At 37.9% G+C, this 18992-nt stretch overlaps 1 protein-coding gene across 1 annotated transcript; it reads right to left on the bottom strand.

Moving 5' to 3' along the window:
* Positions 1 to 844: 844 nt before the first annotated feature.
* Positions 845 to 15201, bottom strand: LOC134798900 (nucleolar protein 6). Its single transcript, XM_063771288.1, has 15 exons — positions 15088 to 15201; positions 13882 to 14947; positions 11713 to 11974; positions 10716 to 10931; positions 9935 to 10039; positions 9535 to 9677; positions 7491 to 7679; positions 6874 to 7038; positions 6085 to 6287; positions 5535 to 5632; positions 4880 to 5130; positions 3602 to 3816; positions 3130 to 3312; positions 1868 to 1969; positions 845 to 1012 (listed from the first exon to the last, which is right to left on the bottom strand). The coding sequence occupies exons 1-15, from the start codon at positions 15097 to 15099 to the stop codon at positions 884 to 886; spliced, it is 3339 nt and encodes a 1112-aa protein (XP_063627358.1). The 5' UTR covers positions 15100 to 15201; the 3' UTR covers positions 845 to 883.
* Between the last annotated feature and the right edge of the window lie 3791 nt (positions 15202 to 18992).

The raw sequence follows: 18992 nt of genomic DNA, 5'->3' as shown, positions 1-18992 counted from the left end.
CAAAAACCTTTGCCTCGGAACAAATTACTTACTAAAAAATTACTACCTTACTCAAATTATTATTATTAATTAAATTACTTTCTATGCAAATATTCTAATTTGTATTATTTTAAGTAGACACACTACTATTTAACCCTAGGGATGGCCGGGGGGCGCCACAAGCCCTCAGGAAATTGTCATATACTTGGAAATTTCGACCCATGCCACCGTGACCGGAGTGGCTACGCGGTTCAGGCGTCTGTCGCATAAACGCAGGACGCTGGTTCGATTCCAGCCTTGCACACTGGAGGCCTTGGCCATTTTTGCCTTCGTATATGAGACTTGCGTGCTGTGGAGGGGAGAAGGCTATGCGACCAAGCCTGGTTTAATGCTTTAGATGGCAGAAGGTGCCGCAGAAAGCAAACCGGGACGGGAACCTCAGGTGGCATGAGCTTTCTCTGCCAAAAATGTGGGAGGTCGTGCCGCTCACGCATCGGCTTCAACCTTAGGGAATATAACCAAACGGAGTGGTCATTAACAGGCGTTCCCCTCTGTCGAAAATACGCGGCCAATGCCAAACCACATGTCAACCACATGTATGGACTGACGTTTATCTGACATGACGTACCTATACATTTGATGTGCCCCTCCCCCGCAAAAAACGGCAGACCATTTTGTACCGAAAATTATAGACATGGCGTCTCCGTTGGTTATATCCTCTAAGGCTTCAACAGTCCCCAAACCCGTTGTCTAAACAGCAATGCATAAATCGTCTGCAATAGACGGAAAGGCCTGTGATGATGATGATGATGATGATGATATGAAACTTACTTCGGTTTGTGATGATAAATGATAGTAAATAAAACATTTAATCAGTGTAACAGCTATATTACTCGTAAATATTCTACGTATTAACAGTGACATGTTTCACTAACCCCGCGCCCAGTATCTTGAAGTCTTCAATAATGGCCGCCGTGTTCACTTTGTACGTGTCCCCTTTGCCTGTTGGCCGCAGGGCGCTCGCGTTTGCCACCTGAATAGGAGAGGCAAAATTCAATATTCCTAGCGACGTAAGATTTGCAAAAGTTACCAAATGTTCCTCATGAAAAATTTCGGGAAATTGTATCATTTTTGTACGGTGAATATTTTATTTTCATTTGCACAATGTATACTTAGGTACTTCCTTTCTGTTTGTTTGGAAATTATATTGCTGTAAATTTCTTTTTTAATGAATTAGACCAGATTATCTTTATGAAAAGTAAAAGTAAACATTGATCGCACACAACATGAATGTCTGTGTATTTTCGTAAATGTAATGTCATGCCTGATGTGACACAATTTGATACCCTGAAGAAAGTAGCCTAAAAGGCATAATGTTGTCAGAAATTAATTATGCAATATTGAACCTTATCACTTTGAAACAAAGTTCAAAATCAGGTGGGAAATATTTCCCCTCTGCCTTATAAAGGCTTAAATGTATCTTAGGCTGTTATTCCATCTGTCCAGTATCTTAGTCTAATGTGTGTTGCGGCTCACATTTTGCTTAATGAGAGAGTGAGACCCAATGACATTGGACAAAGAAATTGGACAGGTGGAATACCACCGTTAGGGGCTATTCATAACTTACGTCATTTCAAATTAGGGGGGGGAGGGGTCTGGACATCGGATGATGGTAGCATGACGTAGGAGGAAACGGGGTCATTCGAAGCATGATTTTTGGATCGATGACGTAATTTATGGACAGCCCCTTAGCAATGTAGAATGCATATTCTTCTTTGGAAATATAAAAGAAGGTTTCCTTTCAGCTAATTCTTAGCCTATTTAAGGAAGTTTCCCTGTAGAAGTGAATATTTTCCACAATGTATACTAGAAGATAATGATATATCACCTGGAACTCTTTCACGTCTGCAATGTCTGGTTTCCACAGAACTGCGATTATTTCACCGCCGTAGTAATCGTGGAAGAACAGAGCGAAGCTGCTGTATGCACTCTGAAATAAACAATATATTTGCAATATTTCAATAAATTATACAAGGGAGCGTTCAAGTATTACGTAACGAATTTGGGGGGGAGGGGGGTCTTGTAAAACGTTACGATGCGTTACAGGGGCGGGAGGGGCTGTTTGAACTACGCGTTACGTAATATTGTTTTTTAACCCTTCAGAACGGTCGCGTCGAAAGATTCTCTCACGCATTTTTTAAAACGTGATTTTTCTCAAAATTTTAGGCATTTCAAATGCTAATTAATAATATTAACGCGATTAAAACAATAATAAAGGTATTTTAGCGACTTTCCGGTACTTTACGCCACATAATTGTGGCCTTTAGGTAAAAAAATGGTCACTTGGTTACGTAACGTTTTACTAGGGGGAGGGGGGTACAGAAAAACGTTACGGCGCGTTACATGGGGGGGAGGGGGGGTCAAAAATGACCAAAAATTGCGTTACGTAATACTTGAACGCTCCCCAAGACAAAAATATTTTATTTGTAGGAAAGATTCTGAGGCGAATTTGAACTTACATTTTGATGTTATTTTAAGTGCGTCTCACTCACACCAATACCTAAATGTACGAAAAAATAAGAAAGAAATGCAAGAGCGAATGACCTCATTTTTATTGGCTTCAGGGTAAGATGTAATTTTTTTATGGACCTCGAGCTAGCATTCGTTTTTTGTCACCTAAATATTTTCTAGCGAAAACTCGTTAAGTGGTTAAGGGAGAATCATGAAGCCACGTGAGCGTCAGCTGCCGCTCCGTTGGTGGGTTAAAGAAGTACTACAAAAAAAGATAAATACTATAAAAATTAAACGAGCGTTTCGGCGAAATGAATGGAGATAAAATTGTTGGTCGTCTCTGAAACGTCATAGGATAATTCGCCAGTTTTAGTAACTGGCCGCCCTAAACTAAAAATGAATTCTATTCACCTATAAACAGAATTCATTTTAGTATAAGGTTTCAATAACTGGCCAGCTTTCAATAACTGGCCACTTTATACTAAAATGAATTCTACTTATAGGTGAATAGAATTCATTTTTGGTTTGGAGTGGCCAGTTACTAAAAGTGGCCAGTTACTAAAAGTGGCCAGTTACTAAAAGTGGCCAGTTACAGGCGAATTACCTTACTTAAAAGTGACAGTTAGATTTGAGTCTTACCCTTAGTTCATCCAAGTATCTCGTCACAGGGTTGAACTCCACAACCGGTATGACGTCACCGGCGCCGTCAGGTAACGATTTAGGTTTCGGCTTCACGTCGACCCGCTCGGACAAATATGGAGTCAGTGTGGGGTGGAGGTGGATTAGTACGTCGTAACCGGCGTAGGACGGGACGAAGGCACTCTGAAATAAAAAATAAACATAAAATAATACTATTAAATAGGAATACTACTAAATAAGATTATATTAGATAACTTAGATTATTAGTAAACAAACATACCTATAGTTGCTGGACTAACGAATATTTTTTATACCACGACGGTGGTAAACAAGCATAGGTACAATCCATCTGATGGTAAGAGAGTTAAGAGACTACAGAATCTTACACGTCTACAACGTCACAAAGTATGACCGACTTTTAAAAAACATAATTTCTTATCTGTATCTTAAAAAAAAGTCAAGAATTACTCACCAATACATTATCAAGCATGTCTTTCATCAGCTTATTCTCAATGAAAGTGAGTGTGTTTCTGGCCAAAGCTTGTGCACGTAAAACAGTATGCTTGGTCGGCTCTTGCATGGTCCATACGGAGGGTAGGTCGCCGTCGTATGACGTCACTATGTACATGTATGGCGCTGTGGCGTCACGTTGGGAGAATTTTGTTTCGATTTCTAGGAGGTCTTCACCTGTGGAATAAATATGATTGTTTAGTACGGGTCTAACGAAGGCCAATGATGGAGGACCTTAAAAGCTACTGATTTGAATTTGACCCCTATTTATTTTTAGAGAAAATTAAGTTTATTGTAGTAATCACCGAAATTTGGCTCCTTATATTAAAGTACCTATACAGTACTTTATTTTGTTAACACATTCAGCGCCAAGAACCCGAGTGTCGGGTACATTGTTCGTAGCGACTACGCGCTCCATACGGCGAAGACGTGGCTACGCGCTACGAGCGTAACCCGTAGCACTTAGTGGCAATTAATGTGTTAATACAACATAATGTTTCACTGCCTACAAGTTATCTGCTTTGCCCGAAGGTTGACAGGTAGAGAAGGCCTTATCCTTAAGCAATAAACATAAAGCATAGCATATAACATTAAGCATCAAGTTCGCTTTTTATACGATTGTATTTTCTTTGGTGCAATGAAGATTAAATAAATAAATAAATTACAATGGAAAAGTTTAAGTCATAGATTGTGATCTCCAACCATTACTTTGTATGGGCATTTAAGTACTAACTCAACTTACATACATACTTTTTGAAATAATAATTTCAATATCGATAATTTTGTGAAACCATTAATTTTCTGATAAGCTTTGTTTGATCCGTAATGCAAACGACACCGTTTATTATTGACTTCGGTTTTTGTACTCTTAGTCAATATTTCCTTCCATTTTATGCTTCTATCAGAAAATATATATCTTTTTAGTTAAAATCTGTGATTTCGTTAGGACTAGTCTGTATCTTTAGGTATTTAAATAAAAGTTAACAAAATCTACCCTCAAATGGCTCCTTAAGCCAGTTGAGGGTAGATGAAAACATTACATGATCAAATAATGTAGGTTAAAGTCAGGACGTTCAGTGACTGATCCAGGCGGTTTTGTATTTGGTTGGTTAACCAATAAATGTTATAATATAACTACCCGAAAATGTACAAATTATTTGTTTACTTTTATTTAAATACTTAAAGATACAGAGTATAGGTCATACACACTTACACTAGATACAAAACTAATTTCACTCACGTTTCATATCACCATTAAAATCCACCACCACCATCTCGCTCCCCCAATTCGTCTCGCACAACAACCTCAAACTCCTCATGAACCCGACTTGAGGTACAACCGGCACGGCGTGAGGAGACGGCGAGGTGTACACTCGGGCTGTGAGGAGCGAGGAGACGAGGGGAGGGAAGTGGGGGGCGAGGAGGTGGGCGGAGATGAAGCGTTGGAGGAGGCAGGAGGATACTCCGAAGGAGGGGTGGCGTTGGTGCAGGCTGTAACAATAGATCATTATTATAAGTGAAATGAAAAACAAATATACGTAGGTAGGACCACGTATGATGGAAGGATATATAGTACATATTACTAGCTTTTGCCCACGACTTCGTCTGCGTGGAATTAGTGACAGCAGCTAAAGTAGGTATAGCGCCTGGTTAATTTAATAGCAATCATTCAATTCGCGCATTGCTTACTTCAATTCCACCCTCCATTGCACTCTCTTCAGGGATGATTTCCGACATAGAAACTATCCTATGTCCTTCCCCGGGACTCAAACTATCTCTATACCAAATTTCAACTAAATCGGTTCAGCGGCTTAAGCGTGAAGAGGTAACAGACAGACAGACAGACAGACAGACAGACACACTTTCGCCTTTATAATATTAAGTATGGATCTTACCCATGTAAAGCGCCCCTAAGTCGGGGCAATAGGACCGTGTCTCGCTGCAATTTAATACTCTCTTCACTCTCCTTGAATTTTACTACTCCATTCTCCACCTGAAAATAAATGTTGTTAGTGAGATTGCAAAAAATAAAATAAGTGAACATTCTGTGATTATAATATAAAGTTAACTCACATTTATAGACTGGTCTATCGCGAATAAATAAATAAATGTGAGTTAATATGTGTTCAAAACGCGAAAGATTTAAATATTATATATAAAGTTGACGTTAACAGTTGAGCGGCGCAGTGTAGCGCCATCTATTTCAGCTGTCTAGAGAGGTACGATTTTTTCCTAAACCTTGTATTTGCGTCTCTACCTCAATATCTCTTTGCGTCTACTAAAACTAGGCAGACGTTTACCTCTTTTCTTAAAAAAGTAATTTCTCTCGGATGCGCTATAACCAGCCTGAAAACCACTCCATTTTCAAGACGTCTATATACGTCGGGTAGGCGTGGGTTGGCAGATCGAACTGCATATTTTATCTATCGGGAAGTTGAAACCTACCTCTCTCCTCAAAAGAGTGATCTCCTTCGGGTGCGCTATAACCAGCCTGAAAACAAGTCCATTCTTCAAGACGTCTATATGCGTCGGGTAGGCGTGGGTTGGCAGATCGAACTGTTTATTTAATCTGTCTGCTATTTGGAGGTTGAAGGCAGCTTTTAGGCAACGGAAGGCTTCTAGTTCGCCGGGCCATTTGCCGCTGTGACCTAGAATAATAAAATAAAATGAATGGTGATATTCAACACTCAGTTTAGCCAGGTTTAGCCATATACTCCGTAAGTTCATCTAAGCTCTGTTTAAGCGCTGTTTTATTAGAGAAAGAGCAAAATAACTCTGCAGCTATTAAAGCTATTTTTAGAGCACAGACGTGCAAGTGTTATGTCATAATTTCATAGTGCTATTGCGTTTGAAATAACACTTGCAGGTAGAGATCCGCAAAACGCTTCACTGAGGCGAAAATATTGATTCATATATTTCGCTCGCGGTGATATGTATCACTCATTTCGCTCATTTCGCTCAGTGGATCTGTAGACTATATTGTTCACGAGTGAATCGAGAGAGATTCAATCAGAAACACACAGCCATAAGTGCGACCGAATCACACGATACGATCCCGCCATGTTTTCCCGACATCGCCGCGCACGATAGGCGTCGCGTTTAAAGGGTTAAGAACAGACCTGTTGGCATTATTTACATAAAAGCAACGCTTTTAACTGATCATGAACCTTGCATCTTTGCAATAAGGATTACGAATTATCAATTAACAGTGAGAACACAAAAATAAAAACTTACCCAACTCAACAACGGTTTCGCAAACAGGCACAAACTCAGGCGCTTGGAAAACGCCGTCTTTCTCTATATCCTTGATCAGACACGTGCCACCTCGCCGCCACGGATTGTATGGCGGCGCCGGCATTGGCGGTGTGGGATCGCAGTAGCTGAACACTGATGACGTTCCTATTGAAATAAGACACAGTTTACTCATTCACTGTTAGATGACGCTGTTTTTTAGCGGAAAGTTGAGCTAGTTCTTAGAAATGTTGGTAGATGGCGCTATACATGTAACAAAAGTTTACTTGTTTTGCCGTGAGATGGCGCTGTTTTAATAGCGGAAGTTCCTAAATCGCGCTATAGTTGTAAAATCTTTGTGAATAGAGTGGTCTAAACTAGATGTAGACACAAAATGTGTTTGACAAAGATACTACTAATTTTATATCTTTAAACTGACACTGGAGGATAAAAAGTTGATTTAATTAGCCGTTAGATGGCGTTGTCACAATACAATAGTCCTATAACTCCCATTCCCTGTATGGGTCTTTTTAATCGACCGAGCGAAGAGGGTCTTATATTCAACTTAAGCCAGTAGTTTCTCTGGCACCCTTACCTAGATTATAAGAATAATATCTTACCATAAACAGCGCTGACATCTAACGGTAACTGCGTAAGCGCGCGCAAGTCCCTGCGTAAATCATCGGCCGCCTGTAACGCCGTTAGAGCGCTCTCCTCGCTCTCGATTCTTTTTTCGCGCGTGTACTGTTTGCGGGTTGTGAGAGAGTTCAGCTGTTCGAGAATGTGGAATAGGTCTGTGGGTGGGATGTCTGAAAACAAAGTTTTTATGAAACAAATACAGTGAAATCTCGATAATCCGGCTATTCGATGGTCCCCGGTATACCCAGTAATCCGGCACTAAAATTGGGGTACAAATGATAATTATATGTCCTAATTTACTATGTGCGCTTACATTATCACACTTCAATCTCTTTATAAATGGCTAAATTCCAGATAACAGTAGAATTTTAATATTAATTTAGTATTTTAGTTAAATGTATTTCCACGACATACTAAAAAACACATCAAAATAATATGCAGATTTGCTCTAACTTCCAGTAATCCGAATTTCCCAGTAATCCGCTCTCTTGTGTCAGCATTAGTGCCGGATTAGTGAGATTGTACTGTATAATAAATTAAGTTTTTAAGAATGGATGTTTAATTTGCAATTACTAGTCACCCTAACAACACTACGACCGGTTGCCACTGAAATTTGAACCTTTAGTGCAGGGAATAGAATTGATTTTGTTTTTGTTTGAAAATTGAACGAAACAAAACAAATGCGATTCTGTTCCAATTGAAGATGATTTAAATTTCATCGAACTGAATAAGTAGGTACTATAGGTAGAACCTTGGGCCTTAGGAGGATATATACAGGATGATTCATGAGACGTGAGCAGGACTAATCCTGCACACTCAGTAACTGATAATTGATCGATCACCGTCGTATTTAGGAGAAACAACCACACTTTTTCCTATTTTTTAACTTTTTGGTGAGAGCAAATTTAATTCTCAACAATCATGGTCACCCTACAGGACCTAATTAATAAACATAAAACCTCTTTAACCGTAATGGCATTTTGACTACGAAGAAAATAAACTGTAAAACTTGAGTGAGATACGAGTTTTCAAAAGTAACCAGACCGTGATGACAGTGATGACATTCAATTTGACACAGAATATCGGTAGTTTAGTATTCTAATTTTAGGGTGACCATTAGGGTGGTTCAAAAAACATTTTTTTTAATTTTCCTACGGGGCACCCCCTTATTTTGTTACACTTATTATGTTGATAAAATACACCAAGTTTCGTAATTTTATCTCAACTACAAGGGGGTGCTACAACACTTTGAAATTTTTCAAAGTTGTATGAAATCCAAAAAAAAAAAGTTTTTATTATTCAGAATTTTATTTAATTATCTGGTTTCACACTATTTGCACATGTGATTTATAAGTTTTTAAGTAGAAAAACATTTTTATTTCTATTTTTTATAATTTTTCAAAAGTAAGATTTTTTGAATTTCGCCTAAAGAAGTCATAAAAACTAGAAATATTTTTTTTTTTTACTTAATAACTTTTAAATCACACTTTCAAATAATGTAAAAACCACTACTTACATAAAAATCAAAAAAAAAAAATCTTACTTTTGAAAAATTATAAAAAATAGAAATAAAAATGTTTTTCTACTTAATAACTTATAAATCACATGTGCAAATAGTGTGAAACCAGATACTTAAATAAAATTCTGAATAATAAATACTTTTTTTTTGGATATCATACAACTTTGAAAAATTTCAAAGTGTTGTAGCACCCCCTTGTAGTTGAGATAACTAGATAAGATTACAAAACTTGGCGTATTTTGTCAACATAACAAGTGTAACAAAATGAGGGGGTGCCGCTTCTTCTAACTAGAGTTTGAATTTTTCCCATACAAACATGAACCACCCTAGTGACCATGCATGTCGTAAAAAAATTTATAACTGTTTTTTTCAACACGACTAGAAAATTAACGTTAACCTCACTAATACTGATACGAAACAGTTGCTTATAATTAACGATATGCGCAGTGTTAGTCCTGCTCACGTCTCCTGAATCACCCTGTATACTTGTAAAGTAGTTAACTCACCATACTTCATCTTGAGAAGGTATTCCACGATTTGTCGTGGGATAGAGCGGCGCTCCGATAGTGTGTCTCCCTCCCACACGCACGTCTCTGTGATGGAGCCATCTTGGAACCGCCGCAGTTCGGACTTGTCGCCCCAAAAACCTCTGCCAAAAAGAAAAACTTGTTTAGTTCTGCGGAGTTCTTTCTAAGGATATTTATAACAAATCGGAATATAGTGTCTTAGATGAACAGATTTAATTAATTCCACTAAGCGCCACTTGTACCATCCCACTAACCCGGGGTTAAGCGGTTAAAACGTTAACCCAGTGTCAAATTGTACTGGTAACCATGGTAACTTAAGGTTTAACCGGTTAACCCCGGGTTAGTGGAATGGTGCAAGTGGGCCTAAGGGTATAAGTACCTGAACTCTTCAGCCTCAGGCAAATTGGCAGCGGGACCCTTGTCAATGATGTTCAGCGCGTGCTCCTGGTTCAAGACGAAGCCAAAGTACAGTTTCTCTTCGTGCCTACAAGCAGTGAGTTTAATCAGTTAATAGTTAATTGACCAAGCAAAGCAACAGGGCTCCGATTCAGGTTGGGTCACTGGGCTCCATGGGGCTTACGATTTCTACAGCTTACACAGCCACTAGTTTTAAAAATATACTCTGTATCTTTAGGTACCTATTTAAATAAAAGTAAACAAAATCTACCCTCAAATGGCTCCTTAAGCCAGTCGAGGGTAGAAGAAAACATTACACGATCAAATAATGTAGGTTAAAGTCAAGTCATTCAGTGACTGATCCAGGCGGTTTTGTAATTGGTCGGTTAACCAATAAATGTTATACCTACCCGAAAATGTACAAATAGTTTGCTTACTTTTATTTAAATTAAGAAAACTAGACCGTCAGTAAAAGCGTCATACAGAAAGGACTTAAATTATAATTAAATCCAAAACGTGACATTATCCTTCTCGAACTTTCTCGTACGACTTCCTAATAGGCCAGGAGAAATCAGCATCAACAATTAGCAGTATCAGATCAGTTCTACAAGTCAGTGCTTTTATTAGAAGAGAGTGTTCACTACTAGAGGTATGTCTATACCGTTACAAAGTATGTATGTTGAAACAATGAAATTACACATTTAGTACAATAAGTTACAATTTTGAACCATATCTCCTCAGCATAAGATCTAAAACCAACTCACCCATCTTTCACTTTCTCATACGCCTTCCCAACAGGCCAGGAGAAGTCAGCCTCCACCATAGGCTGGATCAGATCAGCTCTAGACGTCAGGCCTTTTGTCAAAAGCGAGTGTAAAGTTTCAACTACTAGAGGTAGCTCCTCTATTCCATAGTTCACCTTGGAGTCCAAGGGCGCTTTGGATAGGACTGCTTGCTTCAGTTTTGGGAAGTTTTTGAACCTGGAATCAAGAATTATGTTTAACCCCTTGACTGCTAAAAACGTTAACTGACGCGTGCGGCTACAGTCTAATATCACGTTGCAAAACACGTTAATGAAAACTTAACCACATTTCCGTGCAAACAGATCACTCGCACAAGACAGGGCTCAAAAAATCAACTCCGCACTCATCCTATTAGACTGTAATCTAAAATCATGTCACATGTAGGGCCTAGAATATACAATAAGCTCCCAGCGGAGATAAAGAATGTGGGTAGTACCCAAATATTTCAAAAAAAATTACGAAAATGGCTTCTAGACTACTCCTTCTACGACATCAAAGATTTTTTTGACCTACCCAACAATTGTTATGTAATTTAATTGATTAATTTAATACTAATATATAAAAACTGCCTGACATGTAATATTTAAAATATTATGAATAAATGTCTATGTCTATCAACCTTCGTGCATTCCGACAAAGTTCACGATGATACCGCACACGACAGGCGTGGCATTCAAAGGGTTAATGTAAATGTAATATCATCCAGAGCTCTCTGGTGCTCTGGCCACCTTATTTATTACCAAAAGTACTAAATTATGTGCTAAGTAAGTATAGCAAATATACCTAATATAAGATACTCTACCCTACCGGTAGTGCCCTAAAAGTGTTTTTTTTATGTTTAAACTTCTTCAAATTTCGATTGAATAGATTTTAAGTCTATTTTAATTATTTGTTTGATTTTTACATAATTCCCACCAGTCATATGCGAGCAAATATACCAGTGGTATCAAGGACTTACCTCAAAATATAATCATACTGCAGCAACGGCGTCACCGGTGTCATAAACAATGGTATGAAGCTATTCACACTGCCATCGTCCAACATATCCACCGCTAAACTCGCCTCACGCCTCAACGCCTCATATGTCCCAGCACTCATCTGCCAGCAAATATTGTAATAGCCGGTGGTATCGAGGAATACTACGGGGAAGTTGAACTCTGAGGCGGGCGGAGAGCTGGTGTCCTTGTGGAGGGAGATGCCTTTGTCCCATTGGGAGGTCTCTGAAAATGGAGTTTTTAGTGTGAGTGACGAAGTGCTATGAAGAGTATTTTCACTTAGGGGTCGTCCAGAAATCATGTGATCGTTTAGGGGGGAGTGGGGGTAAGAAAAAATATCACAAATGATCACGATGGGGGAGGGGGGGTCAGGGAAGATATCACGTGTAATTTTTTTTCAAAGTGGGAAAGCCAAAAACAAGAATATTACTCAATAATTTAATCAAATTAAAAATCCGCTCTATTTTATATGCGTATTTGCTAAATAAAAAATAAAAACATTCATTGCACCAACTTTACAATGCCTGTTTTTGAGAGATAGCATATCTTGGACATAATATGCAATATAGTAAAAATAACACATGATTTCTGGATGACCCTTGAGTGGTTCTTAAAATTATTTTTAATATTCTATTAGACAAATTGCATAAATATGGCATACGTGGGATCTGTGCGGACTGGATAGAATCGTATTTAGTGAACAGGCAACAGTTGACCGAAACCACAAAATACTGTCCTAAGACTCAAACTATAGTAAAGTTTCACTCTGACGTTGAAATTGTAAAACAGGGTGTTCCACAAGGCAGTATACTTGGTCCGTTATTATTTCTTATATATATAAATGATCTACCTAATATTACTAAGCACAAAGTAACTCTGTTTGCTGATGATTGTTCCGTTGTTGTTTGCTGCAAAGACCCTGCTACTTACGAGTTTGAAGTAAATACTGTTTTCCATGATATTAATGTTTGGCTAGAAAATAATAAGTTAAGAGTTAATTTAAATAAAACAAATTATATGGAATTTCATGCTCCTCAGGGTAACCCCACAAATATCAATATTATGTATAACAATGAAAAGATACATAGCGTAACATCTTTGCGATTTTTAGGCGTTATGATAGATTGTCACAATAGTTGGGAAGTCCATATTGAACACTTAATTAAGAAATTAACTAGGTTTATCTTTGCTCTGCGTAAATTGAGAAATATCGCTTCCAGGCAAGCATCGATAACGGCATTTCATGGCCATATAATGTCCAACCTCCGCTATGGCATCATCTTATGGGGCAATTGCAAAGACATTAACAGAGTTTTTAAGCTGCAGAAAAAATGTGTAAGGGCGATCTGTAGCGCCCGTAGTAGAGACTCGTGCCTGCCATTGTTCAAGGAATTACAAATACTAACGGTCCCCTCTTTATATGTATATGAAATCTGTCTTTATGTGAAAAAAAATCTACACAAGTTTAATGTACAAAAAAGCAATCCGAGAATAACGTCAAAACTCCATGGCTTTAACTTGTGCTATCCCATTGATCACAAAACAGCTTACTTTAGAAAGAGTGTGTTTTATATGTCTGTTCACACATTTAACCACTTGCCTAATGAAATTAAAATACTTGAACAACCTGACTTCGGACGAAAACTTTATAAATGGTGCCTAGAAAAATCTTACTATAAGATAAGTGACCACTTTATGCCTTCAAACAATAATTAGTAAGAATAGTAATATTTATTAATTTGCTCATTGACATATTACCCATCATTTTATTCGTATCACATGTAACGGCATGACATTTGTATAAGTATTTAGCTGTAAGATTAGTTTTAGTATTAACATTGTACTCCGCATCGCGGTTGATTGTGATGATTCTACCTTAACATAATTTTAAAATCATTGTAACTCACAATATGACAATAAAGATTTCAATTCAATTCAATTCAATAGCCCACAGTGATTTGGAAGTGCCTTGAAACATGAATAGGTAACATATTAATATAGGTTTTAAATAAATAAATAAAACTTTTATTATACTCTAGTAATTACTGAAGTTCTATCACTTTGTGCATTCATAACTTCTCTCTTCTGTAACTTTAGAGTTATTGCAAAAAAAACTGAAAATCTTTACTTACTTAATGAAATCCAGACATTCCTAATAATCTGATAACTGCTCATAATATTGTTGATCCTCTTTGTCTGAACCAGATGTGCGACCAGCATACTGATAACAAACCCAGAGACTTGTAACTTCCTCTGCCGAAGCCATATTTTCAGCAGCACTACTGCTTGCTTCAGATTTTCACTGTTACTTAGTGTTTCTTTTAGGAAATCTATATTTGCTGCTGCTGTTATATCAGAGAGTACACTACTGTTGTAATATGGGGTAGGAGGTCCAACATCCAAGTTATTTTCGTTCTCTTTATTTAATAACCATGTCTCTCGTAAGTTGTTACGAGCAGGGCCGAAACGGTGCAACTTGTATGCTTCAGCTTCACAAGCAATGTGAATGCGGGCTGTTATGTTGTTCCCCAATTTACCGACAGGTTTAAAATCCAGGACTGGTTGTGTTTGACATCTATTTAAAAAGGAATATGAGAGATCCTCAATAGTTTCTAATGTTTTTAAATGTGAGGCAACATATGCTAAATATGCTGCTCTTTTCTTATGATATCTGTAGTTTATTGAGTCGTTTTTGGTGTAAGTCTCTGCGGGTACTATTATTTGGATATCTACTACCAATTTGGAGTTTATAGAACATCCTAATGCATACGAACCGACCAGTTCTACATTTTTAAACTTGTGAAATTTAAAGACACATTTTGTCTTGTCTAGCTCATTTTTCACTGGTAATTTAACCTTGAGTTTCTTAACTAAGGTTTTTTCAGTCAAATCATATTCTGTGTCATCCTCAGGGATATTTTCTAGATGCTTTTTTAAGCCTTCAAACCAAGTTTGAATTTTTTTCTCAGTTTTCTCTTTCAACTTTACCTCTTGTAATATTTCCTCTATTTGGAGGCGAAATAAGTTTGAGTTGAATAAGTTCTCAGTTTCTTGAAGTCTGTTCAGTTCGTTTACCGTCGGTTGTCGATACAAACTTTTAGTTTTTAAGCGTTTCTTTGCGGGCTCTGAATTCTTTGACCCACTTTCATTTAACAACTGAGATGCCTCCTCGTCCTCTGATATAGAGGTTTTAGCACCCTAAAACATTTATAAAGTAGTAACAGCACGAAATTACTGAATTAATACATATTTCAGCCCTGGCTTGGTAATTGTTAAATATTAAGTAATGGACTGCGTATGCTATAAAAAAGTGTAATATATGTAGCCTGTGTACTTACCCTTTTCACCATTATCACTATTTGTAAGCCAATTAAACTTTATTAAACAGTAATTCACGAAAAAATGCAGGTTATACGGACGTAAACAACGTGCGACAGCATGCAACTTTTGCTTGACAGTTTTGACGTCAAATATAAAGTACGTTCAGAAACTTTCAACGTTGCAACTTACACCAAATGAGTGATATTAAAGGATTTAAAAGAGTTTTTCATAAATGTTTAAAAGTTAATACATTTTATAGGTTTAAAGACTTTTATTTTATTTTATTATGTTTGACTACACATACAAAAATAAACGCTTCTTAAAGTTATATACAAGTAGAACAAACTAGAACTTTTGGAACGCAAGCTGAGGGGCTACCGCGAAAACCGAAATTCGCAAATTGCGGGGATCTTACTCTTTTACTCCAATGAAGGCATAATTAGAGTGACAGAGAAAAATGCCCGCAATTGACGATTTTCGGTATTGGCGGTAGCCCTACTGACTTGTCCCTTTGACTCATACGGTTCAATTTACGTATTTTCTGTTCATGCTCAAAAGTGTTCATATTATTATTTATTCTAGCTTTGTTGTAGAGTCTGGGCTATAACCGCGAAAATCGAAGTTCGCAAATTGCGGGCATTTTTCTCTGTCACTCTAATTACGCCTTCATTGGAGTAAAAGAGAAAGATCCCCGCAATTTGCGAATTTCGGTTTTCGCGGTAGCCCCTCTGTGCGGAAAGAGATGAGTCGCGAAATGTAATTTCGCGACTCATCTCCCATCCAAGGCCTGTTCACTTCCTAAGAAAGTTATGTCCCCAAATAATTGCGCATGTGTGCGCCTTAATCTTCTATGTGTGCGTTGGCCTCCGGGAAAAAGTTGCGAGTAATAAAAATAAAAACATTTTTCTACAGCAACATTGCTCCTAACTCTGATTTAAATTATCACGAATTTTATACAATATTAATCATAAAACGGGACTTAAAACGCTTAAAACTTAATTACATGCGATTAAGTTTTATAATGAATATTTGCTTCCAACTGTCTTTATCAATGTTCATAAAATATATGGAGGGTAGGTACGTCTACCCACCATAATAAAAAATATATTTGTCAATGACTCTGTCCAACTGCTGTGGTTAAAGTTCATAACGAAAATTTTATTTATTAACTCTTTAAATAATACATACAACGTGTACCGCTACGTACCACTTAAGACTGTAAGTCTGTACCTACATGGATTACAGCAATGCACATAGAAAATGTGCTAAATGCGGAGCAACGGCTGTTGAAGCAGCCAGAGTGAAATTTACAACTTTAGTGGGTTCAGAAGGAACCGAGTCATAACGCATCTGGAAAGCGTATTAATTAACCGTGAAGAAATGTTCATAATACAAGTTGGAAATCTGTGTAAAATGCCGTATGTAAAGTGTAGTGTATCTGTGTGTAAAGTGTAATAGGTAGGCATGCCTAATGTTATTTGTATAAAAGGTACTGAAAACTTTGTGAATGCGCTTTATTAATGTCTATTTTTTTATTAAGTTGCCAGTTGCCAGTTTTCAGTGTATATTTTTATATGTAAAACATTTTTTAATAAATAATATATATAATGTTATAAACATAAACATGCCTTTTATTTAAATCAATTGATAATACCACAAACAAGGGGTAATATTTGCATCTTGCATATATTTCGTGATATGAAGATAACAAATATGTTTATCAACAGAATTACTACCTACCAATACCCGCCAGGCTAAACCGGTTGTCAACTTTAGTTCCATTGGTACACAAAGACGGCGCCACTAGTATAAACGTATAAACGGTTGGGGACATTTTTTTGTATGGAGTTACCGTTCTTCTCCTAGTGAGTATTATATTCTTTGCTCCCATCTCCCAGCGCCCATACATTCTACGACTCTTCTCTTTCCGCACAGACTCTACAGTCTGACAAAAAAGAGTAGAAATTAAAAAGTGGAGTGCAAGTGTCATTTATACGTCATAATTTTATAGATTGGTCTAAGAGCTAGCCACGGCAATAGGTATGCAATTTATAGAGCAACGAAATCCCTCTAGTTAGTATGCCATACTATCATTATTAATTAATCTGGGCGCCTGGCAGCTGTCTAGCGGTGGGTGTGCGAGTGGATGGCCAACAAAGTGGTTGTAAAATCAATTGAAGGTGTGCAATTTATACTTATAGAGCTCTGTGTTTGGTGTGATATAATAGCTAATTATGTATTTAATTCAAATATAACAATGCCAGGCGTTTTATTTGGGGGAAAAGTAGTGCCAGGTGACGAAAATACACAATCACTTGTGCGCCTGCAGGAAGTACTCACAATTGCTTTACGCATAGATTGTGAGTCAGGTGAAATTTGCTCGTGATCTTCCTGCAGGCGCACAAGTGATTGTGTATTTTCATCACCTGGCACTACTTTTCCCCCAAATAAAACGCCTGGCATTGTTATATTTGAATTAAATACATAATTAGCTATTATATCACACCAGTCTCAGAGCTCTATAAATTGCACACCTTCAATTGATTTTACAACCCCGTTGTTGGCCATCCACTCCCGTACCCACCGCTGAACAGCTGCCAGGCGCCCGGATTAATTAATAATGATAGTATGGCACATTAACTAGAGGGATTTCGTTGCTCTATAAATTGCATACCTATTTCCGTGGCTAGCTCTCCGGCTAGAAGTTTGACGTTTAAAATAACACTTGCACTGCGTGGGCTATCGAATCCGCTACAGACTGTTCTTGGTCTGACACTAGATTGATTTGAAAGCGACGACACTACAGTATTGCCACTTTTTAATTTCTACTTTGTTTTGTCAGAGTATATATGTCGTAGTCAGATCGTATAATCCGCCGTATTACATTACGGCTAGCCGTTATCAAAAACAGGGGCGTTTTGAAATGCGGCGGTTCGACGATTAGCCGGATTGTCATTGCGATACGTTCTTCAATAAGGCGGCCAACGTTTAGCCGCATCGTACTACTATTTTAGATTGTAGAGTGACCAGTTCTTTCGGTCGCCTACGTAACCGGAGTTTGACAATGTTTGCAATTTAATTTATTTTTACCATGGTCCCACCGCACTACATGTGTTTCTTTTCCAAAACATTTCCTTCACAACTTAAATAGACGGAGCCCCGCAAGCGGGGCTCCTATTTCTGGGCGGTTTGCCCTTCGGGCATCTGAAGCTACCTAACGAACCTAACCTACTTACCTACCTACGCTTTTTTCCCCAAAGTGTAATGTTTTCACGGACGTCTCACTAAATCAATAGGTAGGTAGGTTAGGTTCGTTAGGTAGCTTCAGATGCCCGAAGGGCAAACCGCTCAGAAATAGGAGCCCCGCGAAGCGGGGCTCCGTCTAGTTAAGTTGCGAAAGAAATGTTTTTTGAAAAGAAACAGTCCGACGAACTCCAGATTTGATGGACACCCCAGCGTTTGTCAGGCAGCGCCACGGGTGTTAAAAATGGGAACTAAAAACTGTCAAAGCGGCGGCTAATGACTCGCTGTATTACATTACGGCTAGCCGTGTTGAAGAACGTATGGCGCCGAATACATTCCGGCGGATTCTCATTCAGCCGCATTCAATCCGGCTAATCGTTAAACCGCCGCATTTCAAAACGCCCCTGTTTTTGAAAACGGCTAGCCGTAATGTAATACGGCGGATTATACGATCCGACTGCGACATATACACAAAATAAATGTTGAAGCTAGCCTGCTAGGCTAATACGGACTTCATCACCCAAAGCCCGTGGAAATAGTGAAATACAATATTCAGGAGATAAACATTGTTTAATAAAACGTCAATATAATGTAAACAAATTTATATTAACAAAGTATCATGTCATCTTTATATTAAACTACATTGTGTACTGAAGAATAGCTTGCAGTAAATCTGCAC

The sequence above is a fragment of the Cydia splendana genome, chromosome 17, assembly GCF_910591565.1.
Source record: "Cydia splendana chromosome 17, ilCydSple1.2, whole genome shotgun sequence".
Taxonomy (NCBI): Eukaryota; Metazoa; Arthropoda; class Insecta; order Lepidoptera; family Tortricidae; genus Cydia; species Cydia splendana.
Note: the sequence above shows the minus strand (reverse complement) of the source record. Positions and strands in the feature narration are given on the sequence as shown.

Bases quoted from the DNA above. Each gene is read 5' to 3' on its own strand.
- LOC134798900 (XM_063771288.1), bottom strand. The intron at 10,932-11,712 runs GTAAGTCCTTGA...TCTTGATTCCAG, and splicing joins CAGTATGATTATATTTTGAG to GTTCAAAAACTTCCCAAAAC. The intron at 5,633-6,084 runs GTAGGTTTCAAC...ATTTATTTTCAG, and splicing joins TCACTCTTTTGAGGAGAGAG to GTGGAGAATGGAGTAGTAAA.